At 40.5% G+C, this 27,051-nt stretch overlaps 1 protein-coding gene across 3 annotated transcripts in view; it reads left to right on the forward strand.

Annotated features, from left to right (window-relative positions):
* Nucleotides 1–27,051, forward strand: part of LOC144457826 (uncharacterized) — a 70,878-nt gene that overhangs the window by 8,395 nt on the left and 35,432 nt on the right. The window contains exon 2 of one of the 3 annotated variants that reach the window (XM_078156465.1): nt 10,200–19,018. The exons of the other annotated variants lie outside the window; for them this stretch is intronic. Within the exon in view, the coding sequence (XP_078012591.1) occupies nt 10,200–10,232 (33 nt within the window). The 3' untranslated portion in view covers nt 10,233–19,018. Of the gene's footprint in view, nt 1–10,199; nt 19,019–27,051 lie in introns of those variants that run through there. 3 annotated transcript variants of the gene reach the window in all.

Genomic DNA, 27,051 nt, shown 5'->3' on the forward strand with positions numbered 1-27,051 from the left:
ATTTAAATGTAAAATATAGGTCTTTCCAGTTTCTTCTGAAATGATACATTTTGTCATTTCTTATGGCACAGTAATATTATATTACTTTCATAATTTGTTTAGCATTGCCCAATACAAGGATAGCCCCTTAGTTTCCAATATTTAGCTATCTTTTAGAAATAGCTGCTATATTTTATGAGTATATAGATATATACACATAAACATACACATATATGTATGTGTGCATGTGTGTGTGTATATGTATATGTATATATATGTATATGTATGTATGTATATATACATGAGTTCCTCTACCCCACTCCAAACTCCTCCAAACAAATCTAGAAAACTCTTCAAACTAACTTCTGATCAAGAAATCTAAGAAAAAATAATCATTGTCAGCTATTTTCCAGTCCAGGTGGACATAGGGAAACAGGTCAATGAAGAGCGAGTTACAGGGTCTGTCTAGAAGCTTGCTGCACAAAAATATCAAGCTCAGGAAAGGTTATGTACCAAGGGGAAAAAGAGATCCTAGGTCCACCTCAGAGGGCCCTAAACTTGTGTACGGTTCAGAAATAGGTCTCGACTGCCACCCCAGACTGAAGAAAGGGACCTGCAACTTGGGGTGGCATTCCAGAGTGAGAAAAATCATAGCTTGGGCCCTAATTCAGCTAGAATTCCTGACAGATTCAGCAAAAGTTTTTTTTAAAAGTTTTTAGATGTAAAAGCACTAAAGGAAAAAATTAGAAAAGAAATGAGAACTAGGAAAAAATAAATGTTAAGAAAATTGGATTGGCACCAAAGTATAAAACCTTACCTAACCAACAAATTCCCTGAAGATTAGACTAGATCAAATAAAAGTTAATAACTTCATAAGACAAGAAGAAATATTAAAAATAAAATCAAAAGACTGAAAAAAAAATAGAAGAAAATGTAAGGGCATAAAAACAACTGACCTTGAAAAAAGAGTGAGGAAAGAAAATTTAAGAATCATTAAAATATCTGAAAATCATGACCAAAAAAAAAAAGCCTAAAAATAAGGCTTTTTCAATAAATTAGAAAGCTGCCCAGTTCTCTTAGATCCAGAGAGCAGTGTGAAAATAGGAAAAATCTACCAGTCATTTCCTGAAAGAAACCCCCAAATGAAAATTAGGAACAAAAATCCAAATAAAATATATTGCAAGCAGCCAGAAAGAATGAATTCAAGTACTGAGGATCTACAGACAGGACCATCCGTACATGATTTAACAGCCACCACTACAAAGGAGTGGAGAGTTTATATCACAAAAGGTAAAGAATATGGGCTTACAAACAAGAATAATTTACCCAGAACAACTGAATATAATCTTAAAGAGACGGATGGTTGAGGAATAGTGGTGGAAGTAATGAACCTTAATGAAATGGATGAATTCCAAGCATTCCTGATGAAAAGACCAGAGCTACACGAAACTTTGAAATTCAAACACAAGAATAAAGAGAAACACACACAATAAACAGGAGTAAGAAATAAGGTATTAAAGATAAACTGTTTATGTTCTGATAGGGGGAAATGACATATGTATGTGTCTCCTCTGAACCCTATTATCTAAAGAGTCTCCATAGAAGGCAGTGGAAGGGATTTTTATGTCTTGATGATCCTAGAAAAATAGAAAGAAAGGGGAAAAGGAATGTCCTATGAGAAAGAAAAAAGAAGCTAAGGAGAAATAATCTCAAATAAGTGCAGAAGGAAGTCTACACAGATGGGGAGAAACCAGGAAGTTTCCCTAGCTCTCCCCAGTTTCCCTTGAAAACAACATTAATTCAAGACTCTAAACTGATTCTGGAGCAAAAGAACCCATAAAAAGATGGAGTGAAACAATTTTCCAACCTAAGATAACTTAGAAGGACTTCAGTAAAGGTCTGTCTTACCTGGGTGAGAGGGGAGCAGAGCCCAACGCAAGTGATGTCCAGGTAAGCCAGGAGGAGGCTCTTAGCCATGGCACAGATCAGCAACTGAGGCCCCTTGGTATTGGCTCATTAGGTTAATGGCACAGCAGGCCAGCTGTGAGGCCTCTAGCCCCAGCGCAGAAGGCAAACTGCCAGCCCTAAAACCCTGACATAACAGGTGCAAGTAGGCTAGGCTACCCCAGCAAAGTGGGCAAGTCATGAGACCTGGAGGCCCCAGTGCAGAAAGGCAGTGACTAGGCCTCTGGCCCTGAGCAAAAGAAGCTTGGGACAGTGCCCCATGTGCCCCAGGAGCAAAGCTCAAGTTTAAAAGTCATGAAATAAGCTTAAACATGAGCAAAATAAAATAGGAAAAGAGCCAAAGAAAGTTACTATGGCAAACGAAAAGAGCAAAAAAAAAAAAACTCAGAAGAAGACAGCAATGTCAAAATGCCTGCATGTAAAGCCTCAAAGGGGAATATGAATTGGTTTCAAGCCCAAAAAACCTTAGAAGAGCTCGAAAAGGATTTTAAAAATCAAACAAGAGAAGTGGAAGAAAAATTGGGAAAAGAAGTGAAAGTTATTTAAGAGAGTGACAATAGCTTGTAAAAGGAAGGACAAAAGCTGAAGAAAACAATTTCTTAAAAAATACAACAGGCCAAAATTTCTTAAAAAATAGAATTGGCCAAATGGAAAAAGGAGGTACAAAAGATCATGGAAGAAAATAATTCCTTGAAAATTAAAATTGGGGAAGTGAAAGCTAATGACTCTGAGACATCAAGAATCAGTCCAACAAAATCAAAACAATGGAAAAAATAGAAAAAATGTAAAGTACCTCATTGGAAAAACAACTGCCTGGAAAATAGATCCATGAGTGATAATGTAAGAATTATTGGACTACCTGAAAGCTATGATCAAAAAAAGAGCCTAGACAGCATCTTTCAAGAAATTATCAAGGAAAAACTGTTCTGATATCCTAGAACCAGAGGGCAAAATAGTAACTGAAAGAATCTATCTGAAAGAGATCCCAAAATGCAAAATTTAAGGAATGTAGCCAAATTCCAGAATTATCAGGTCAAGGAGAAAATACTATGAATAGCCAGAAAGAAACAAATGTCAAGGAGCCATAGGCAGGATTACACAGGACTTAGCAGTTTCTATACTGAAGGATCAGAGGGCTTGGAATATAATATTCCAGAAGGCAAAGGACCTTGGATTACAACCAACTACCCAGCAAAATTGAGCATAATCTTTCAGGGGAAAAGATGGACTTTCAATAAAATAGGGAACTTGAAAATTTTCCTGATGAAAACATGAGAGCTGAACAGAAGATTCAGTCTTCAAATACAAGACTCAAGAGAGGCATAAAAAGGTAAACAAGGAAAAAAAACCTGTTATCCAATAAGGGTAATTTATATCCCTACATAGGAAGATAATACTTATAACTCTTGAGAACTGTATCTCTGTTAGGGTATTTAGAAAGCATATACATAGAGGGTGTGGGTATAAGTCAACTTTGATATGATGATATAAAAAAATTTAAGGGGTGAAAGAAAGGGATTGTACTGGGAGAAGAGTAAAGGGGGAGACAGAACAGTGTAAGTTACATCACATGAAGAGGAGCAAAAGACCTATTATGGTAGAAGGAAAGAAGGGAGGGAGTAAGCATTGTTTTAACTTTACTCTCATTGGACTTGGCTCAAAAAGGGAATAACATAAATACTCAGTTGGGTATAGAAATTTGTCTTACAGCATAAGGAAGTAGGAGGAAAAAGGGAAATAAAAGGGAAGGGAGGGGGAGCTGATAGAAGGGAGGGCAGAAGAAGGAGGGGAAAGAAAGGAAGACAGATTGAGGGAGTTGGTGGTCAGAAGCAAAACACTAGTGAGGAGGGTGAAAGGAGAGAAAAGTATAAACTGGGAAAAATAGTATGGTGGCAAATACAGAGTAATCATAACTCTGAATGTGAATGAAATGAACTATCCTACAAAATGGAAGTAGCTAGCATAGTGGATTAAAAAACAGAATCCTACAATGTGTTTTTTACAAGAAACACATTTAAAGCAGAGGGATACACACAGAATAAAGGTAAAAAGCTGGAGCAGAATATATTATGCTTCAGCTGAAGTAAAAAAAGAAATGGGGCGAGGGAGGTAGCAATTCTAATCTCAGACAAAGCAAAAGTAAAACTAGATGTAAGTAAAGGAGGTAAGGAAGAAAACTACATTTTGCTGAAAGTTACCATACACAATGAAGTAATATAGTAATGATGTTTAGTAACATATGCATCAAGTGGTATATCATCAAAATTCTTACAGAAGTTAAGGGAGTTACAGGAAGAAATAGACAGCAAAACTATACTAGTGGGGGACCTCAACCTACCCCACTCAGAAACAGATAAATCTAACAACAAAATAAACAAGAAAGAACTTAAGGAGGTGAATAGAATTTTAGAAAAGTTAGATATAGTTAACCTCTGGAGAAAAGTTAATGGGGATAGAAAAGAATATACCTTTTTCTCAGAAGTACATGTCACCTACACAAAAATTGACCATTACTAGGGCATAAAAACCTCACCATCCAATGCAGATTTGCAGAAATATTAAGTGTATCCTTTTCAGATCATAATACGATAAAAATTGCATGTAATAAAGGGCCATGGAAAGATAGACTAAAAATTAATTGGAAACTAAATAATCTGATCCTAAAGAAAGAGTGGGTCAAACGACAAATCATAGAAACAATAATTTCATTAGAGAGAATAACAATAATGAGACAACATACCAAAATTTATGGGATGCAGCCAAAGCAATTCTTTGAGAAAATTTTGTGTCTTTAAATGCTTACATGAATGAAATAGAGAAACAGTGGATCAATGAATTAGGCATGCAGCTAAAGAAGCTAGAAAAAGAACAAATTAAAAATCCTTGATTAAAAACCAAATTAAAAGTTCTGAAAATCAAAGGAAAGATTAATAAAATTGAAAATAAGAAAACCAACTAATAAATAAAACTAAGAGCTGGTTTTATGGAAGAAAAAAAAAGAAAATAGACAAACCTTTGGTTAATTTGATTACAAAAAAAAAGAAAACCAAATTACCAATATCAAAAATGAAAAGGGTGAATTCACCACCAATGAAGAAGAAATTAAAGCAGTATTAGGAGCTATTTTGCCCAACTGTATGCCAATAAATCCAGCAATCTAAGTGAAATGGATGAATATTTATAAAAAATGTAAATTGCCCAGATTAACAGAAGAGGAAATACAATACTTAGCCCCATTATAGAAAAGAGAAATTAAGCAAGCCATCAATGAGCTCCCTAAGAAAAAAATCTCCAGTGCCAGATGGATTTACAAGTGAATTCTACCAAACATTTAAAAAACAATTAATTCCAGTACTATACAGACTCTTTGAGAAAATAGGTGAAGGAGTCTTGCCAAATTATTTTTATGATACAAATATGGTGCTGATACCTAAACCAGGAAGATGCAAAACAGAGAGAAAATTATAGACCAATTTCAGTAATGAATATTGAAGCAAAAATTTTTAATAAAATATTAGCAAAGAGATTACAACAATTTATTACAAGAATAATACACTACGAGCAGGTGAGATTTATACCAAGAATGCAGGGCTGGTTCAATATTAGGAAAACTGTCAGGATAATTGACCATATCAATAACAAATCCAAAAGAAATCATTATCTTAACAGATGCAGAAAAAGCTTTTCACAAAATACAACACCTGTTCCTATTAAAAACACCAGAGAGCATAGGAATAAATGGAGTTTTCCTTAAAATGATAAATAGTATCTATCTAAAACCATCAGCAAGCATTATATGTAATGAGGATAAGCTAGAAGCTTTTCTACTACAATTAGGGGTAAAACAAGGATGCCCATTATCACCCCTATTATTCAATATGGTACGGAAATGTTAGCTTTAGCAGTAAGAGAAGAAAAAGAAATTGAAGAAATTAGAATAAGCAATAAGGAAACGAAACTATCACTCTTTGCAGATGATGTGATGATATACTTAGAGAATTGACTAAAAAACTACTTGAAACAACAATTTTGCCAAACTCACAGAATATAAAATGAACCCACATAAATCATCAATATTTCTATATATTACCAACAAAGTCCAGCAGCAAACAATAGAAAGAAAAATTCCATTCAAATTAACTGCAAACAATATAAAATATTTGGGAGTCTACTTGCCAAGACAAACCTAGGAACTATATGAACATAATTACATAACACTTTTCACACAAAATCAGATCTAAATAATTGGAAAAATATCAATTACTCATGGGTAGGCTGAGCTAATATACTAAAAATGATAATTCTATCTAAACTAATTTACTTATTCAGTGCCTTACCAATCAAACTATCAAAAATTATTTTATAGAACTAGAAAAAATAACAAAATTTGTCTGGAAGAACAAAAGGTCAAGAATATCAAGGGAAAATCAAGGGGGGAAAATGCAAAAGAAGTTGGCCTAGCCATACCAGATCTAAAACTATATTATAAAGTGGCAGTCATCAAAATTATTTGTTACTGGCTAAGAAATATAGTGTTGGATCAGTGGAATGGGTTAGGCACACAAAACACAATAGTAAGTGAGTACAATAATCTACTGTTTGATAAACCCGAAGACTCTGAGATAACAAGTCACTATTTGACAAAAAGTGCTGGGAAAACTGGAAAATAGTATGGCAGAAACTAGTCGTAGATCAACATCTCACCACAAGACAAGGTCACAATGGGTACATGATTTAGAAATAAAGGGTAATACCATAAGTAAATTAGGAGAGCAAGGAATAGTTTACCTGTCAAATCTCTGGAGAAGGGAAAAATCTATGACCAAACATTATGGAATGCAAAATGGATAATTTTGATTACATTAAATTTTAAAATTTTTGCACAAACAAAACCAATGCAACCAAGATTAAAAGGAAAGCAGAAAATTGGGAAATAATTTTTACAGCCAGTGTTTCTGATATAGACCCCATCTCTAAAATATATAGAGGACTAAGCCAAAATTTTAAGAATACAAGTCATTCCCCAGTTGATATATGGTCAAAGCATATAAACAGGCAGTTTTCAGATGAAGAAATTAAAGCTATCTATAGTCATATGAAAAAATGCCTTAAATCTTTATTGATTAAAGAAATGCACGTTAAAACAACCCTGAGGTAGCACCCCACACCTATCAGATTGGCTAACATGACAAAACAGGCAAATGATAAATGTTGGAGAAGATATGGGAAAATTGGAACACTAATGCATTGTTGGTGGAGTTGTGAACTAATCCGACCATACTGGAGAGCAATTTGGAACTATGCCCAAAGGGCTATAAAACTGTGCATACCTTTTGATTTAGCAATACCACTACTAGGTCTGTACCCCAAAGAGATCCTAAAAAAGGACTCACATTTATAAAAATATTTACAGCAGCTTTTTTTGTGGTGGCAAAGAATTGGAAGTTAAGGGGATGCCCATCAATCAATTAGGGAATGGCTGAACAAGTTGTGCTATATAAATGTAGTGGAATACTATTGCACTATAAGAAATGGTAAACAGGCGGATTTCAGAAAAACCTGGTAAGACTTACATGAACTGATGCTGAATGAAGTGAGCAGAAGTAGGAGAACGTTGTGCAAAGTAACAGCAACTACTATGATCAACTATGATGGACTTAGCTCTTCTCAGCAATATAGTGATCCAAAACGATTCCAAAAGATTCATGATGCAAAATGCAAGCCACATCCAGAGAAAAAACTATGGAGTCTGAATGCATATCAAAGCATACTATTTTCACTTTTTTTGTTTTTTATTTTTTCTTTCTCATGGTTTTTCCCTTTCATTCTGATTATTCTTTCACAACATGACTGATGTTTAACATGTTTGTACATGTATAATTTATGTCAGAATGCTTGCTGCAGGGCAGCTATGGTGGCACAGTAGATAGAACAATGGCTCTGGAATCAGGAGGACCTGAGTTCAAATCAGGCCTCAGACACATAACACTAGCTGTGTGACCCTGGACAAGTCACTTAACCCCATTGCCTAGCCAAAAAAAAAAAGATAAAATGAAAAATTCTGGGGCAGCTAAGTGGCACAGTGGATAGAGCATCAGGCCTGGAGTCAGGAAGACCTGAGTTCAAATCCAGCCTCAGACCAGACACTTGACACTTACTAGCTATGTGACCCTAGGCAAGTCACTTAACCCTGATTGCCTCACAAAAAAAAAAAAAGACAAGAACAGAATGCTTGCTGCCTTGGGGAAGGAAGAAAGGAAGGGTGAAAAATTTCAAACTTAAAACCTTAAATAAATGAATGTTGAAAACTCTTTATATGTAATTGGGAAAAAAATACGATTAAATGGGGAAAAAAGAAAAGAAAAGACTGAAGTCTACACAAATCAAAAATTACAGAGGTGATCTGACATTTGAATCTCATTTTCATCTGAACCAGTTAAAAGAGGAAAGAATACATACATATATTTGGGTACAGAAATACATTTAATTCAACAGAGAAAGAGGAGGGAAAGGAAAAAAGGGAGGAGGGGGAATTAGAGGGAGGGATTAGACCTAAGCAAAACAAAGAAATATAAAAATATTTATAGCTCTTTTTTACAGTGGCAAAGAATTGGAAGCTGAGGGGAAGCCCATAAATTGGGGAATGGCTGAATAAGTTAACAGTATATAAATGTTATGGAATACTTATTGTGCCATGGTTGTTATTGTACTTCATTCTCAATGAGCACCAAGTTGGAACCAAGGTACAATGTGTCTGACTATGGCTGATCAGACCAACATGAGAGTCAGAAGTCTCTACCACAAATATTCTATATGAGCATCTGGAATGGAGATGTCTCTAAATTTACAAATCTCATGTGTTGTTGGTTTTTGCTTTTTGTTTTTTGAGTGACCACAATTCTGCTTCACACTTTCTTTGAGGTAAGCACACCCTTCTGAGCAGTTCTTTGCCAGTAATTGATTCCAAAGTTCTTCAGAGAGACCTTGACAGTGTCTTTGTGTTGCTTCTTCTCACTGTCATGTGAGTGTCTGTAAAAGTCTTTTAGTCAAACGTACATTTGGCCTTCAAAGAACGTGGCCAGCCCATCGGAGTGGTGGTCTCTGTAATAGAGTTTGAATGCTTGGCAGTTCAGCTTGAAAAAGTACTTTGGTATCAGGTACCTTATCTTGCCAGTTGACCCTCAGAATCTCCTTAGGACAGTTCAGATGAAAGTGATTCCATTTTCTGGCATAGTGCTGATAGACTTGTCTAGGTTTCACAGCCATACAACAATAAGGTCAGCACAACACCTCATAGACCTTCAGTTTGGTAGGCAGTCTAACAACACCACTTTTCTCCCACACTTTCCTTAAAAATCTCACAAACACTGAGCCACACATGCATCAATCTCATCATCTATGTGTACATCCCTGGAAGGTATGCTGCCAAGATAAGTGAACTTATCCACAGCATTCAAAATTTCTCCATTTGCTGTAACCAGTGATTCTATGTATGGATAGTGTAGTTCTGACTGTGGGAGCACCTGTGTTTTCTTGGTGTTAATTGTTAGACCAAAATTAGCATAAGCAACAGAGAATTGATCCATACTTTGATGTGTCTCAGTCTCAGAGGCTACATTGAGTGCACAATCATCTGCAAACAAAAAAGAAAAAAAAATCATGCACAAACTCTCCCTCCACTTTAGTCTTGGCTTGTAGCCTTTTCAAGTTAAATAATTTACCAACACTGTGTAGCTGCCCTTGATGCTGTGTTTGTCCTCACTGAAGGCATTTGACAACATTGCTGAAAACATCATGCTAAACTGCATGGGAGCAAGCAACACAGCCTTGTTTCACTCCATAGGTGACTGGGAAAGTGCAAGAGCACAGTTCATTATCCAGAACCCAGGCAAGCATGCCATCACAAAACTGACATACAATACTGATGAACTTCTCCAGGCAACCAAATTTTGACATAATTTTCCACAAGCCCTTACCACTAACAGCATCAAAGGCCTTGGTCAGATTGACAAATGTTGTGAACAGACCTCTGTTCTGCTCTTGGCATTTCTCTTGGAGTTGTCAGGCAGCAAACACCATATCTGATGTTTTTTTAGCTTTTTCTGAAGCCACACTGACTCTCAGGTAGATGACTGCCTTCCAAGTAAAGATCAGTTTATTAAGGAGGACTCTGGCAAAAATCTTGCCAGCAATGACTAAGAGAGACACCCTGCTATGATTGTAATAGGACAACCTTTTTTCCTGTACCTTTATAGAAATGGACAATTGAGGCATCCTTGAACTCCTAGGGGATAACCTCCTCTTGCCAATACAACCCAGAAAATTTCAGTCAGCTTTTGTATGAGCAGTGGACCCCCTGTCTTGTAAATCTCAACTGGAATCAAATCAGCACCCAGCACTTTGCCACATGAGAGGAGCCTGGTGGCATTCGAAACCTCTTCTTCAGTTGGAAATTCAGCTAGAGAAGGATTGATTTCAACCTGAGGTATGCAGTCAATGGCTTCAGCATTGATTGATGACAGTCTGTTAACACTATGGAAGTGTTCAGCCCATCTCTCCAAGATAATGTCCTTACTAATCAATGTGGCTCCATCAGCACTAAGTAGTTGAGATGCACCATAGGTCTTTGGCCCATAATTAGCCTCCAGGGCATCATAAAAGCATTTTGGATTGTTACTATCAGCATAAAACTGAACCTTTTCTGCTTTTTCACTAAGCCAAGAATCCTGCATCTCTCTAAGTTTTGCTTACACTTTGCTTTTGATGGACTTAAATGCTGCCGCCTTAGAGATGAATGAACTATCCTGCTGGTAAACCCTGTGGAGGTCTCTCTCTTTTTTTTTTCAGTTAGCTTTTGAATTTTCACATCACTTTTGTCAAACTAATCTTGATTGTTTGCAAGTGTTCTGGCCCAGATGAGTAAATGCAGTGCTGTCCACCAAATCTCTGAAAGCTGCCCACTCCTTTTCTGCACCACTGTTGCCAACCATGCGTTTGCCCAGTTAGCAATGAATTTTTCTGTCTCAAAGAAGAGCTCTAATCTGTTGACATTAAGTCTTCTGGTAATCCTCTTGCTTTGTGCCACCATTTTTGTTGAATCCAAATTTACCTTGGAGAGGCTAAATCTATGATTAGTCCAGCATTCTGCACCACACATGGCCTTCATCAATATCACATCCTGTCTGTCTGTTCTCCTTACAATGACATACTCTATTAAATACCAGTTTTTGCTGTGAGGGTTCATCCGTGATGTTTTACTGCATTTAGGTAAATGGAAGATGGTGTTGGTGATGAAAACATCATGAGATGCACAAGTCTTCAGTAGTAGTAAATGACCATTGCTGTTGCTGTTCCTGACTCCATACCTCCCAAGGATTCCCTGACATGTCTGATAGTCTTTGCCTACTCTTGCATTAAAGTCACCCAGAATTATAAGCTTCTCCTTTTTTGGCCCATTGATGATGAGAATCTCCAGGTCTTAATAAATTTTTCTTTGACCTCGTCAGGGTTTGTCATGCTGGGAGCATTTGCACTGATGATGGTGGTGTGGCATTTTCCTGCAAGTAGCAATCCCATTATCATGGGCCTGTCATTCACTCTTTTTGGTAGGCATACAAGCTTGTTGACTAGATTAGTTTTGATGCAAAACCTAAGCCAACTTCATGGCACTTCCCTTTACTGTGGCCACTCCAGGAAAATGTGTATTCAGCTCCAACATTGGTAAACTTCATTTTCCAGCCTTGTTTCACTCAGATCTGCTATTTGGATGTGATTGATACTTGCTGAGTTGTCGTGGAACAAGAGCTATTTATCTTCCATGTCTATTGGATTTTGTACCATCCTTATATAAGCATGCATGTGTATTGTGTTCCGAAGGTAAGTGGAATTATCTTTGCAAAACATTTTTGCACATTTTTTTGTGTTTAAGCTATAAGATGAGATTCCTGCCTGCCAGGGTAAACAGGCCAGTGTTGAGTAAGAAGACAGTTTTTTGGGCACCTTTTCTAGCCCCTTCATCATCCTAGAAGATGAGCAGTGTGGTCCTTCAAAAATGCTGCTTAGACCCCCAGGGCCTTCTGAATCCCACTACTGCTTCAGTCCAGTGAGAAGACAACCCTGTGGCCTGGGCCACCTGTGTGCAGAGTTAGACTGTAGTTCCCAGTGTATCTACTTCATTACTTATCTATCACCACTGCACTTTGAAGTATGTAAAAATGGTAAAATGGTATGAGTGACGTCTTTTGAGTCACATAAATTAGGTTTAAGTGAGGCAGAGTTGCGCAAAGTTGTTGGCCTTACTCTTCCAGCACCGTCGGAGTGCAGTGGCAAGACAACATCAAGAAAACGGGATGCAGTGGATGACCTTGGCATTTTCAATGTCTAACCAAGCTCTAAGTGCTCCACAGTGTCTGCTTCAGTTTCCTTCATGGCCGTTGGAACAAATTGTTCTCGTCTACCCATTCTGCCTGGGGAAGTCTTCACATGCTTGGGCAAGACAACCCCCTAACTCACAAAGGGTTTGAGACCCCTCAGTCACCCATGGTTTATCCCATCTGCTGAAACAGTTTACTGGGATGTCGCCACTGCACGTGTTACAGCTTCTTGGAGCCACAGGTGAGAGTTAGATGAATCAGGTGGATACCAAAAGTGAAAAGCAGCCCTCACACCAGAGCTACTAGTTTTCCCTGAACATACACTACACCCTGGCATATAGTAGGTTATGTAAACATTAATATTTATTAATTAATTAGTGGGTACAGAACCATATGATTTCCCTAAAGTTGAAGTAGTTAGTTCTGGGCAGTGCAAATCAGAGTACTTATCTGTATTGTTTGGCTCTCAACATGCTTCAGAATGGAAAGCTGGTTCATTTCAGTTTGCCCCTGCTTAAGAATAGCTTCATCATTCTATCCCTGACTGCCAGGGTTGGGTGTCTCACCTCACAGAAGCCATGTCCCCAAGATGATTCGTCTCCACCCTAAGAAGGAGGAGGGCCCTCAGGTCCAGAAGTGTTTTTGGGTTCCTCCTGAAACAATAAATGAAAAAGCATTTGTTAACAATTTGCTATGTACCAGGTACCATGCTGGGGCCACAAATACAGTGATACAGACTTGGCTGCTGAGGAGCATATGTTCTAATAGGGAAAATGACGCAGATATAGAAGCGATGGCCAGGGAAGGGCGTTTTCATTTGGAAAGTCATAGGAAAGTAGAATGGAGTCCCAGAACATCTGATACTTCCTTTCCAGAACGGTAGTGTTGATTTGATTACTGTGTCTGTAGCTAAGAATTGAAGTGGGTGAGGCTGGAGCACCTTATAGCGCGGCATGACGTGAATTTGATTGCACAGTTAAAAGGCTGGTCTGGATCAGACACAATGTGATGAACAATCACTCATCAGAAGGCCAGGGTCCTAGGATGGTATCAGGAAAGCAAGGCCAGAGGCGAAGGCCAGAACATAGGAACATGGCATGAAGATGACCAAGGAACAGTGTGGCGGGTCTGGGTCATGCTAGATATATGGTGAGCTCACATGAATTAAGAAGTGCAAGTCTCAAGGTTGAGGAGTATTAGGCTGGAGAGCATGAGCATTATATGAAAATGACTAGGAGTAATGCAGTGGGTCTGGGATTGCCTACATGTGGTAAACCTTTAATAATTAAAAACCTCAGTACCCCATTACCTTAACTGGAGTGCCTTATTGAAGATAGAGGCCGGAATACATGAAGGGGCCTGAAAATGGGTGGAGAGCAGCTGGTGAGTCTCAGATATGGGAAGTCTGGCTAAATATGGCAAAGTTTTATGAATCAGAAGTGCAGGGAACCAAGTGGGAGCTTGAGTGCTATTTAGAAGATGGAATCTGGAATGGATCATGGTATAAAGGTCATTGGAGGGCAGTATAGTAGATCTGGGTCCTGGGTACCAGTGATCTGGGCTGCTGAAATGTATGGAAAATCCAGGGACATGGTCTTTTCCTTTTGGGGGTCCATGTCCCATCACCCCATCATTCCACCCTCAAACAAATGGGACCCCAAATCTTTTGGGGTAAGGAGCAAATGTCTTGGCTTCTGAAACAGCTTCCTGCTGGAAGGTGTATAGAGCTGTCCCTGTCTCGTGGGTCCCATTCAAAGGATCAGATTTTGGAACTTGATTGTTGCCAGGTCCAGTAGGCTAGGGGCCTTTGAGTGGGTGCTGTCTGGGAGGAAGGTTGCTGGATTGAGTATGTGTCACACCCAGAGAGTTAGGTCAGGGGTACCTAAGAACAAAGCTTGATATTTAGTGAGCCTGCTGCTAGCCAGCCACATGCTATTTGGACTTTGTTCAGGGAAACCTTGTAGCTTCAGGTACTCAAGAAATTAAGAGTTTCTGTGGCAGCAGCCAGAGAAGACTTCAAGTAAGGCTACAAATAAGATCATCAACTTACTGCATTAAGCAACTACCTGATAGTTCAAGATCCCTTAAATCTTTTCCCAAGGCCTGGCCAAATAGATGGGGGCTATCCCAAAAACCTTGGGGCAAAACTGTCCATGTTAGTTGTCATGGATTTGATTTCCCAGGGGGTGTCCATTCAAAGGCAAAAATAAATTGTGGGTATGTATGAAATATACAGAAAAGGTTATCTTTGAGATCCAAGGCAGAAAATCATTGGGTAGCCCCAGAGATCTGATAGTGTATGAGTTAGGGACTATGGGGTAGATAGGAATAACAGCCTCATTAACAGCCCTGAGATCTTGAACCATGTGATACTCCCCATTGGGCTTTTTCACTGGAAGGAAAGGGGTATTGCATGGGCACTGGGAAGGGACAAGGATTTCATACTTAAGGAATTGCTCAATCAGTGGTTGCAGTCCCTTCTGGACCTCCGGGTTAATTACATATTGGCAACAATGGGGGAGCACATTAGGGTTTTGGAGGTAAATGATGGCTGCGGAGGCATGAGTAGCTCACCCAGGACTTCCCTGATCTCAAACAACTGGCTTGCCTGTCTCCCACACTTCCAGGGGAACATGGAGAGATGTGGTAAGCAAAAGCAAAGGAAGATAGGAGGCTTAACTGGTGAAAATTGGCTGCTTAATTTCACCAACAGGTCCCTTCCCAACAAGGGGGCAGGACAAAAGGAGAGGATAAGGAAGAAGTGGTTAAACAATAGATTCTCAAACAGGCAGGGGAGGATGTATATCTTTCAACAACTCTTAAAGTTTCCCTTCAATGCCTGACAGCTAGAGGGACAGGTAGGGCCAGAGTATTAGGTTGACAGAGAATGTAGCTCCCATATCAAGAAGAAAGTGGGTACCCTTACCTACAACATGGATTATTGCCCAGGGCTCAACCAGAGAGATAGAGAGATGGAGGTGGCAGCTTGGCGTTCCCATCATTCCAAGTCCTGAGAAGACTGGAGGACAGGGTACTGAGAGACAGCTGCACCACCCTTCTTACCTTGGGAACAATTTTTCCTCCAGTGTCTCTCCTGGTTACATCTTGGGCATTGTCCTAGAGGCTTTGGTTCTGGGGGGAGAGGTGCCCAAGAAGGACACTCACTGGACCAGTGGCCCTCCTTGTGGTACCAAAAGCAGGTTTCCCCATTTCCCAAGTCACCAGGAATGTCATTGGGGTTTTTTCCCTGGCCATCACAGTAGCCAAGATTTGAGCCTGTTCTCTGGTTTTAGCCCTAGTTTTACATTCTTTCTCCTTTGCTGCAGCTATGTCTCTGTTGTTAAAGACTCCAAAGGCCATCTCCATTAATTGGGTCTAAGTTGTTTGGGGTACCATTGCCAATTTCTGCAGTTTCCTCCAAATATCTGTGGCAGACTGGCTCATGGAGTACATGCCAAGGATTGCTGCCCCATCTGTCAAGGTGGGATCTAAATTGGTGTACTTCTTGATAGCTTCCACCAGCCAGTCCTGGAAAAGGCTGCTTTTTCATCTGCTCCCTGTTTGTAATTGACTTGCTTTTTTAATCCCATTTTTAAGCCTTCTAACAGACAGTCTACCACCTAGTTTCTTTTTTCCCTATTTTCATTCTTTTGGTAATCCCAGCTGGGGTCATTAGTGGGGACAGTAGCCACTTCTGGAGGGTATCTAGTGGATTAGACATAGCCAAACTGTCCCCAAAATTCTGGCCTGTTCCCAGATTCTCCTCTTCTCAATGGTACAACAGGTTGGGAAGAGCATATGGAGGTCTCCCCAGGAAAGCTCAAATTGAAGGGAGACATCCCTAAAGACCTTAGTAAACTTGGTGGGATCTTCAGAGTATTGACCCAGTTTTTCTTTAACCTTAGAGAGGTCTAACACTGAAAACGGGACATGCATGCTAATTACCCCATTGGGCGAGGTAGTGCCCTTAGAGGAAAAAGCTTTGAAGGCATAATGGAGCCTTGAGTGGACTCTGCAGAGAAGAAGGGGCGGGGTAAAGTAAAGGCCAGGAAGGGAAGGGAGTGGTGTAGACGACTAGGGGCCAAAGCCCTGGGGGCCACCCCTGAGGTATCAAGTTGGTTCCCATTCCCCTTTTGTGGGGTGAATTTAGCTATGAGTTCCTACAATTTTGCCCAAGAATGGAATCTTGTGAAAGGGCCATGAAAGCCTGAATGTAAAGGACTTCATTCCATTTCCCTTCTGGTCAACAATATAAATCTAGCTGTAAAAGAATACTGTATTGCAAAGACCCCAAAATGGGCCCTGTGTCTTGGTCCTCCAGGTGATACTGAGGCCAAGCAAAAGAACACAAGCCATTTCTTTTTGAGGTTTTGAGAGAAATTGAACCTTTTCCAATTCTTTAAAAGACAACCCAGGGGTGAATCTTTGGAAATTGAAAAAGATTGGCCTATTTCTTTGCCTTTAAGCCTATTGGGAAACCAAAAAGCACCTGCAGTTTCTCAATTCCCTAGCATCCTAGAGAATTGAGAGAATTGGGCATACACTTGCAGATAGGGCATCCCCTATTTGGCGGAAGGTCTGCCCGGGTCCAAGATGGCTTCGTACCAAACTGTCTGCCCTGACTGGAACCTGAGACAGGCTCGAAAGCACCTCCAAGCCTCCCTAGGTGCTTGGAGAGCGACTCCAACTGCAGAGTGAGAAAGGGATAGAGAGGAGACTTATGTACCTTCTAGTCTTGACTGCAGAAGGGCTTGAGGGGGTCAGGCAATTCCCCATACAGGGCCACCAAAATGATATGATTTAGAGTTTCTGGGAATCCCAAAATGTCAGGATACAAGGTGGAGTCGCCTGGAATGAATTCACACACTCAAACCTTCCCAGTGAACCTGCAACTTAGTGGGGGTGAGACTGATGCTTATATACAAAAAGGACAGTGAAAAGATCTGAATGGGATTAAGGAGTGATTAGTAGTTTAGGATGGGCCAGATACACTAATGAGAGGACAGCAAGTAGGCTAATTAGGTGATCTAGTTGGGGTTAAGGATTGGTAGGAATATGCAAGTATTCTGGGGACAGCCTGGAGACCATGAAAGGAATGCCAAGTAAGCTAATTAGTTGAGCTAGGTAGGTTGGGGTGGGCCAGTTGCCTTGGGCAGAGGTGCCAGTGATATGGGCTGCTAAAATGTATGTGAAAATCCAAAAACTGGGTTGCTTTCAGAGACATCCATCCACTTTTCCTTTTAGGGGTCCCTGTCCTATCACCCCATCAGAACCTGGAGTAGAGAGATAAAAGTCAAGACTGGAGCACAGGGGTAGGACATGAAGATAACTGGGGAGCATTATGGTGGGTCTTGGTCCCCCAGGATATGGTGAACTCTCTCCTGAAGCTCAGGTGGAAACTGGAGTACAAGGCCTGAGAGAGAGGCTGGAGGCTTCTAATTGATGAGGATTCATCATGTCCAGCTATACATAGACCCACTACACTCTGGAAAATACCTTATATCTAGTCAGATCTAGACCCAACATGCCATGAAGGTAGACACAGCTTTCTCCCCATACACAATCCCCATACAACTTCCTTTGGCCTCAGCCTCCCATGTAGTTTCTCTGGAGAAGCTCCCTACCCTGAACCTGACTGGCCCCAGTTTCTCTGATGTAGCTTCCTGGCCTAGGATGCTCCTATCCTCTCAGACTTGGTGGGTGCCTTAAACCTCAGTAGTGGCTATACCCTAATGACTGATTGACCAGATGCATTTCCAGATGGAGAGAAGGGGAGCTGCATCCTGAGAAACCAAGTGCTGCTGTTTCTTTGCCATATATCCTAATTGCATATAATTGCTGTGTTAGGGTAAAGTAAACCTCCTCCTTTGTTAAATGTTCTATGACCCATGAGTGCCTCATTTTGTCCCAATATCAAATCTCAACTAAGAGAGCACTGACTTTTGAGACATGTTTGGAATATCTGACATAGTCAGCAGATTGGCACAAGATGCCTCTTGGCTCTCATTGTGGTTGTTAGAGGAAGATCCCCACAAATATGGTAGAGAAGAGTTGTTTGTCCTCTCTGTGGGATTCACTGCAGACTCTAAATCGGGTAGAGGAATTAGCTCAGTAGGTAACGGAAGAGGCTGCCCAGGAGGGTTAAAAAAAAAAAGCCAAGGCCAGCATTCTCTGGATTTTATTTACTGTACTGCATAAATTAGACAGCCAGCACAGTCAGATTAAAAGTGCATGGGATGTCCCAGTGAAGACTCCTCAGTGTAATTAAGGTAATGAGTTCAGAAGGTAGTGTGAGAAATGAACTCTCAGAAGTGAAAGTTCCTCAAAGGGTCAAATAATTCTTGATTACTACTTTCAAAATCCTCCCCCACTCAGACCCTGTTTTTAAGCACTTAACAGAAAGAATAAGCCCTGCCCCACCCCCAACCTGACCCGTTTGTCCTTGGCTTTGAATTTCACACCTGGAATGTAAGCCCCACCTCCTGGTTAAGGGGATAGGAAGAAACTTTCAAGCTTAGAATGTAAGCCCCCCAGTTAAGGGGGTAAGGGATAGTGGTGGGTGGAGACTTGTTTTCATGGTGGGTGGAGATTTGCTTTTATAAGGCAGCCCCTGTTAAGTGGTCTCTCTCTCTCTCTCCACTGTATCGGAGGAGCAGACAGCCATGTCTCGAGATTGTAATAAAGGTAACCTTTGCTTTCCACTTTGAGAAGTCTCTGAGTTTAATTTGGGTTGGGGTCGCTGTCCCACACAAAAGTAAACTGGACTGGTTTATTCAGCGGCTAGAGACACAGCTCAAAAGTTTCAGGGACCAAACCAATGAAAGCCTGAGGGACAGCTAGTGGAGTTGATGGTGGCAAGAGTGAAGAGATCTCTCCTGATGGGGATAGTGAGTGAGGGGCCCCAGCCAAGAACCTACCCTATGATCTTGGACCTAGAGGATCTGGTTCCTGGTGAACCTGGAAACAGTGGAAGAGGAGTAGACTTGTAGAAGAGACTAGGGAATTCCCACCAGGGATTAAAAAGCCCCGTCTTCATTCTATCACTGCTCCAGGGAGTATTATGACTCTCTTCCCTGAAGGAACAAGCTGTGATTGGACCTTCTCCACCAAAGAGATGTGGGGATCGCTAGAGAAGGTCAAACAGAAATCAGAGGTGTCCCTGAGGCAGTGGTTGCAGGGGGTATGGTCTGGTGAAGCCAGTGCTGAAAGGCTCTCTGCTTCTGACCTCCATGGCCTGGGGGAACTCTCTAAGGACCCACTTCCATGAAGCCAACTAAAAATGTCAACCTACAGAAGGGATGTGCTCTTTACCCCTTTTTGGTTGTCTGAGATTTGTACTTATTTGTACTTAAAGATGAATTCCCCTTGAAGTCTATTCACAGATAAGGGATCTGCTAGGGAGAGAGTGAACTTCCTAAAGAAAATCAGTTTGATAGATTGGATTTATTCAGTCCCACCCCCACCTCCCACCCTAAGGTCTGCCACACTCTATGTCCAGCTTTTCACTGGGACAATTAGATCCCTTCAACTGGGTGGAGCCCCACCAGAATGGCTCCAGACTTTAGCTGTGGGTCTCCTACACCATGTAACTATGCCAGTGTGTACTGTTCAACTTTGAGCAGGATGTTGAGAGTAGTGGCTTGGGCAAATAGTGCTGTCCATGCAAATAGTCACTTTGGGAATAGGGGGAACAGAACCTCCCCTACCCCCTTACCCCAAGCCTGCCAAGTGGGCAAAGCAGTAGGACACACTAATCCTAGGAGGGAGCTCTGAGTGTGGCTCCTGAAATACAGGATTGATAAAGATCGATAAGAAAGTAACTGATGACTAGCCCAAAGGGGCCTGTAAAACTGTTCAGGGAAATTAAGCACTAGGGCTAGAGGCTCTTTAGTCCCCTCCACCCTCACACCCACCCCCAAGCCTGAGGTATCCTGCAAAGCCTCTGCTCCATTTGGATCATTTAAGGCTACAGAGGGCAGTCCCTAGAGGGAAGTGGTGGTATGGACTCAGTATTTGTGCACCCTTTCAGCAACCTCTAGAAATGCCACTGTCAGAAGGATCAAATGGAAATCCTTAGAATTGCCATTTCCTGTAGTTATCACCCCACAATATTGGGTCCCCAAGGGAGTGAAAAATATTTCTTCTGTAGTGATGGAGATGAAGGAAGCAGAAGTACTTTGTTACACCAGATCCTTTTACAACAGCCCTGTGTTACCTGTAAGAAAGACAGATAGTACCTGGCAGCTTACAGAGAGCTGAACAAAGTCATCTGTTACTGTTATGTTAACTGATCAGCAACAGATACTGCTGTTACATCAATGCTGTGGACCAGGTAGCACAGGTCCAGGGTGAGTGGTAAGGGGCTATTAACCTTTCCATTGCTTTCCTCCTCTGTTTTCTATGGCTGAAACCAGTCAGGAATTGTTTGCTTTAATCTGGGAAGGAGTCCAATATATCTTTACTGTCCTCCCTAGGGTTACCTGAGCCTCACACTGCCACATTATGGTGGGCAGAGATCTGAAAGAGGCTGCCCTTCCTGAAGGCTTCCAAGTATATATATATTACTAAACTGACGGCTGTTGACTACGGCAGATGGGATCACAGTGTCACAGGCCTTAGATCAGTTGGTGGCCCCTATGAGAAACAAGGGGATGGGAAATAAATCCTAAAAAAAATTGAGGGTCTGTCCATCACAGTCAAGTTTGGGGAAATACAGTAGGAGAGTAAAGCCTAGGATTACAGGCACAGTCTGGAATAAGCTACTGACACTTGCTTCCTCATGATCTAAAAAGGAAGCCTTATTGGACTCAAGATTTTGGAAAATCTACATTCCCCACCTGCATATCCTGATGGCCCCATGTACCAAGTCACCCACAAGTCAGTGTCTTTCAAGGGGAGGAGGGTTCAGAACAGACTACAACCCTGGAAGATGTAGACAAGGCTGTCCAGCAGTCTCTCCCCTTGGGCCTTTACCACCCGGCAAGGCCCATGTTTCTGGAAGTCTCTGTCCATAAAGAGCAGTCTGAGTGCAGCCTTTGCCTGGCACCAAGGTGTAGACAAAATAATCCAACTAGCACCTACTATGTAACAGTTTTGTGGAGTTTACTGAGTTGGGGGGTGACATGATCAAACCTGCACTTTAGGAAATTCACTTTAGACGCTGAACGGAGAATGGATTAGAGTGGAAAGAGGCAGATAGACCCACCAGCAGGCTGTTGCAGTAATCAGGTGATAAGGGCTTTCACTAGAGTGGTGGCCTTGTCAGAGAATAGAAGGGGGCGTGTTTAGGAGATAATAATAAGCAGTGGCTTATTATTAGGTATCTGGAGCTCCACATTACCCAGAGCAACCACTTACTATATTGCTTTGGAAAAGCCCTTGTTTGCCTCTAACTGGGCCCTAGTTGCTACTAATCAGATAACATAGAATCTTATAATCACCCTTTGCCAAGAGTTCCAGTGATTTTAGATGGTTCTTCTAGCAAGATGAATAGAGCACAGGTGGCTTCTATTGCTAAATGGAAATTGTATATTAGAAATCATGCTTGCCTGGGTCCCTTTGGTAGTAGTTCTTTTCACAAACAGATGATTTCTATTCCAGGGCCTGAGGCCTCTAGTCTAGACTCTGGAACACAGACTTCTCCACTGGCCCAGTGAGCTCTGAACTATAAGGACCTGGTTCCTGAGGAATGCCAGCCTGATTATGTAATGGTTCCATCCACTTCCAAGAAAGACATGTGCAAGTGGACTTCAACAGCTGCTAACCTCCACAGGAAGTAGGATATTGGCAAGTCCTTCCAATTGGGTGAGCTTTAGGCTTCAGGGCTGGCTTGTAAGAGGGCCTTTAGGGATGAGGCAGGAAAAATTTTTACTACACAAGTTCCTAGGCAGTGGCCATTGATTTGGCCAAGTGGTATGGGGCCTAGAGACCACAGGACCGAATAATCAAAGGCTCTCCCCTTTGGAGTCAGGACCAAAGGAGAAATTTTTCTGAAGCTTTTCACTGCATATGGTTTTTTGGTTTTTTTATGGGGGTGCATGTCAGCACCTATTAGAGAAATCAGATTGGAGCTATTACAAGAGTAACAGAGATTGGGGAGTAGGTCTAATGTCAAATTGAACATGGGTGGTGATACTGTGCTGTGCTGGGCTTAGGACTATAAGATCCCTCTCACTAAGGACAAGACAGCAATTCTTGACCCAAGTGGCCCTCAGGTTGAGGGCTTGTCCCTACTGATGAACAGTCACATCATTATGTACCTCACTGCCTAAGTCAAGTGTTCAAACTCCCAGAAACCATGTTTATGAAAAATTGATGCTACCCCAGAAAGAAGAAAAGTCCCCATGTCCAGTGGTTTCTTGGATCTAGTCTCCAGGAAGACTTACCTGATAAGAATGGACTGTTTTTAGACATAATTCTGGCTGATCTTCTCCAATCTTTCCTCAGCCTCAAGGTTCTTTCCCTCTCAGAGGGTTCCATACACTTCAGAGAAGTAACTCAAGTCTCAACTGGTAGACCTCCTTTTCTTTGGGATGGCTCAGGAAACTCCTTCCCAGAAAAGGCTTGCAGAGTTTGGGGGTGGGCATCAAGGGATAGTATTGTTAGGAGATGTCTTGATTTCTTTATTGTTGGGAGGCATCTTATTGTTTAATAGCACAGAGGATATGAAATTGTGATATAACTAAAGAAGCATTTTGATGAGTCTGGATCAGCCTAATTTGGTAGACTCTCATTTAACAGAAGCCAAGGAACTCAGTTGGTACCCAGATTTCAGGCTGGAGGGTGAGGGGAAGGAAGATGTGAGGAATTATGAAAAGATTTTAAAAATCCAGTCTGGTAAATGGGATGGTGAATTTATTGCGGGGGGGGGCATGTAAAAGGATTGCCTTGCATCAGTGAGGACCCAGTTGAGATTATATAACACAAATTTGTAGAGGACTCAGCACAGTTTTATGATTTTCTATAGCTCTGCTTAGCAGCACACCAAAGGAGTGAAAGCAGCACATGGTGAGAATAATCCACGATTGGAGCTTGGCACCTTCAAAATAATGATAAATTCTCTCTGACGGTAAAAGGAACTATGCCTCCTATGCTAGATGGAAAACCAACATTTAGCAAGATTTCAAAACCCACAATTGAGAAGCCTGGCTTTTGGTTTGGAGATAAAATGGCCTGTAGTTTAAAATGTTGGGAAGTTGGGTAGATTCCTCGTTAAATTTCTCTATAACACACACACACACAGATTAGGCCTTTCTCTTTAGAGACTGATTAGATTTTGATAAGAATGAAGCAAAAAAAAATTCATGGTGCATATTGTTGCCTTGGAATTTGACCAAGTATTGGAAATGTTTTCTATGAGACCAAGGACTTTAGACCATTATATTTATTTCTTAATATTTTAAAAGAAGTAGTAGGCTTTAATGGGTATGATTACACAGAGATTAGATTCCCTATCCTACTGCTGCTCCCCGCATGAAGTATCATCTCAAATAGGGGAAATTACACTTAAGCCCTTGGCAAACTTTTCTGCTTTTTGTTTCTTTTTCTGAGTAGGAAATTGAACACAGTTCTCAAAGTGGATATGTCAAGACTTGGAGGTGATCTTGTGAGTTTTAAAGGTTTGAAGGTCCTGTGTCCAGTGAAAATAATGGTTGGATGTAGGAGCAGCTGAAGTTCACTGGAGTTTAGTTTGGAGTAGAATGATGATAGTACAGAGCTGAAGTGAAGTATGAAGTCCTCAGTATTCTCACAAACTACTTTCTGTTCTAATGAAGGTTAATCTGATGAAGGTTAACTATCAGTGTCCCAGCAAATTGTAACAATAGATATAAATAAAATTACAGAAATCTTTCAAGTTACTGAGTCCTTAACGCATGCTTATAAGAGCATTCTGTGTTTAGAATTCCTTTTGTATGGAGGGAGAAATTACCTGTCCCATACTTGATTCATGTAGTGGATTGAGCATCTCTTTTGTTCCACATTTTGGGGAGACTTGGACACAAATTCTAACCTAATCCTCAAGCAGTTTTTCATTGGTTCACTGAGGTGGGGGGAACCTAAGCTGAATACTATGAGAAAGGGGAACCTATTCCATCAAATTGAGGCCTATGAAGTTTTTTAAAAATTTATTTGATAACTGCATTTCAATACAGTTGATTTCCTTTGTAACCTATATATTTTACTTTATGCATTTAAAAATAGTACTTTGAGAAGGGGTAACTACACTTTATCAGACTGCCAAATAGGTCCATGACACAAAAAACGTTGGAGGTAGGCACCCATAGAACTAAACTCAATTCAATATATGTGCCTAAGCACAGAATAGCACCCCAGTTTCTGTCTAATCCAAATGTACTCTTATAAACTCTGAGTATTCTTATCCTAACTCACACATTGGGTTCCTAGAGCTACATCTAGCTCTTGGGGTCCTTTATCCTGACTCCCACTTGCAGTGATGAGTCCAGTTCCCCAATGCATGGCTATCTACCTCTCCCCTCTTGGTTCTAGGGGTACCCCTGAGGGGTCATAGTATTCTTGAATACTATCATCTTGTACTATTTATGCTATTAATATTAATATTATCATTCTATAATACTATCATCATACTAATACTAATACATCCATTCCAACATGTTTCCTCTCAAAATCAATTTGCAGTTAGAGCTTGTGTCTTGTATAGCTTATCCTTTATATTAATGTAATGTTTCACTTAACCAATTAACATCAAATTGCTTTTATGAGCAAATATATACTAAGAAGATAAAGCAGGAATAGAAGTATAAACCATTTCCCCAAAACCTAGTGGTACACTGTCCTCTATACCGTATTGATCCATAGAGAAAGTAAATTCAAACTTAAAACAATTTCTACAAAACATTTATCCCCGTCAAAGTCACTTCTGAATGTCACATGGCTAAGGGATGAATAATGACTTTGCTTGTAAGACCTAGGACCTTGTCTTGCATGGTCTTTTCACTGCTGGTCTGAATGAATGAAATGAATATTTATTAAGTGCTTACTAGATACAAAGCACTGTGCTAAATAGAAAAGTAACAAAGTCCTTGCTCTCCAGAAGCTCACATTCTAATGGGGGAGATAACACAAATAGAAGGTTTCAGATGCAAATTATATGGAAACATCCTATGGTCCTTAGGACAAAATGGCAAAGCAGATTAGTGTCTCTTTTTAAGGTCATTTCCACTGATCAAATTGTAGCAGTTTCTGATGTTGAATTATTTGACAATGTCAAGGACTTTGGTGGCAAGAACTTTTGTTTCTGGGTTTTTAGTCGCTGTATCTATATGTAGCACCTGCAGGAGCAATTTTTAGGCTGCATCTCCATAGGGATTGCTTCCAAAAATAATGGCTTAGGACAGTGGGCTGGAAGCACTATTGTTTCCAATGCTCTTAGGTGCAGGATCCTGAGCTGTCACCACAAGGGAAATAGTGGTCAAGGTGGTGGTGGTAATTTGACTTGCCTGAGACATGCTGCTTTTTGGCTTTCTTTCAAAGTACCCTGCTCCCCTAGTCTTTTCAAGCTCAATAATATGAAATAAATTTGGAAAAGTAGTTGAAGCTAGATTGTGGAGGAACCTTAATGCCAAGCATTTTTATCTGTTTCAAGAGCCAATGTAAAGTCACTAAAGACTTTTGAATAGGAGAATGATATGATCAGAACTGCATTAAAGTTTTTGGCCATAATTTAAAGTTTGTGTAATAGAGACTAGCTAAAGAGAGCTCAGGCCTAAATGACATGCACAGAATGTTTGGGTTGAGTCAATCCCTGAAGTGGACTTTGTAATATGAATAGATATTCTATGATTATTTCTTCCACTAACCTCATGGTGAAGAGAGGCCTTCTTCACTAGGCTGCTGAGCCAGAATTGAGCATGCATACAGAAGGTTTCCAGGGCAACTCTAGTTTCTTTTTACTGATGGCCATCTGAAGAAAGACGTACTATAAATCTCCGAGTGGGGAGAGAGGCCTCTGGCCCTCCCCAATTAAGAGGACCAACTAGTTTTTGCCTTTTTGTATTTGTTGTTTCCTGCTTTTAGGCGGAATATTAGATAACGTGTACAATTTTATGAGCTTGAAACTAAAAAAAAGGAACATAAGGTATTAAAATAGTTTGGGCAAGAGGTGATGAGCACCTGAAATAGAGTAGTTTGTAACGAGAAAGAAAGGAATTCTACTTATGGAAGTAGAAACAATAACAGTAACTGAGTGTAAGATAAAAGTGACTCTAAATTTTCAAACTTGGGTAACTGATGATACCATCAACAGAAATAGAGAAGTTGGGTGGAAATCAAGTATAAGGAGGGAAATGGTTCAGTAGAAAAATATTGAATTTGGAGTCATAGAACCTGAGTTCAAATCCTAGATCTACTATTTACTCTCTGGGTAATCTTGTAAGTCACTTTACCTTCCTGGGCTCTAGTTTCCTCATTTATAGAATGAAAGATTTTGACTGTATAACCACCACAGTCTTTTCCATGTCAAGATGATCTGATATATGTTCTCCCAAAAGTTCATCCCCCAGAAGAGTAAGGGCCTTTTTCACATTTTCTTGATGTCACAATAGATAGAATATGTAAGCTATCCATCAGTTATCCTTTACCCTCACCACCACACTGGCAAGCTTTCTTTTTTAGCTGTATATTTCATTGATAGCATCCTTTACACTTCTGTGTAATTTCTTATTTGTAATGTGGTACACAGCCCATTCAAGCCTAT

This window comes from Phascolarctos cinereus, unplaced genomic scaffold, assembly GCF_003287225.1.
Source record: "Phascolarctos cinereus isolate Bilbo 61053 unplaced genomic scaffold, phaCin_HiC Scaffold_1;HRSCAF=81, whole genome shotgun sequence".
Classification (NCBI taxonomy): domain Eukaryota; kingdom Metazoa; phylum Chordata; class Mammalia; order Diprotodontia; family Phascolarctidae; genus Phascolarctos; species Phascolarctos cinereus.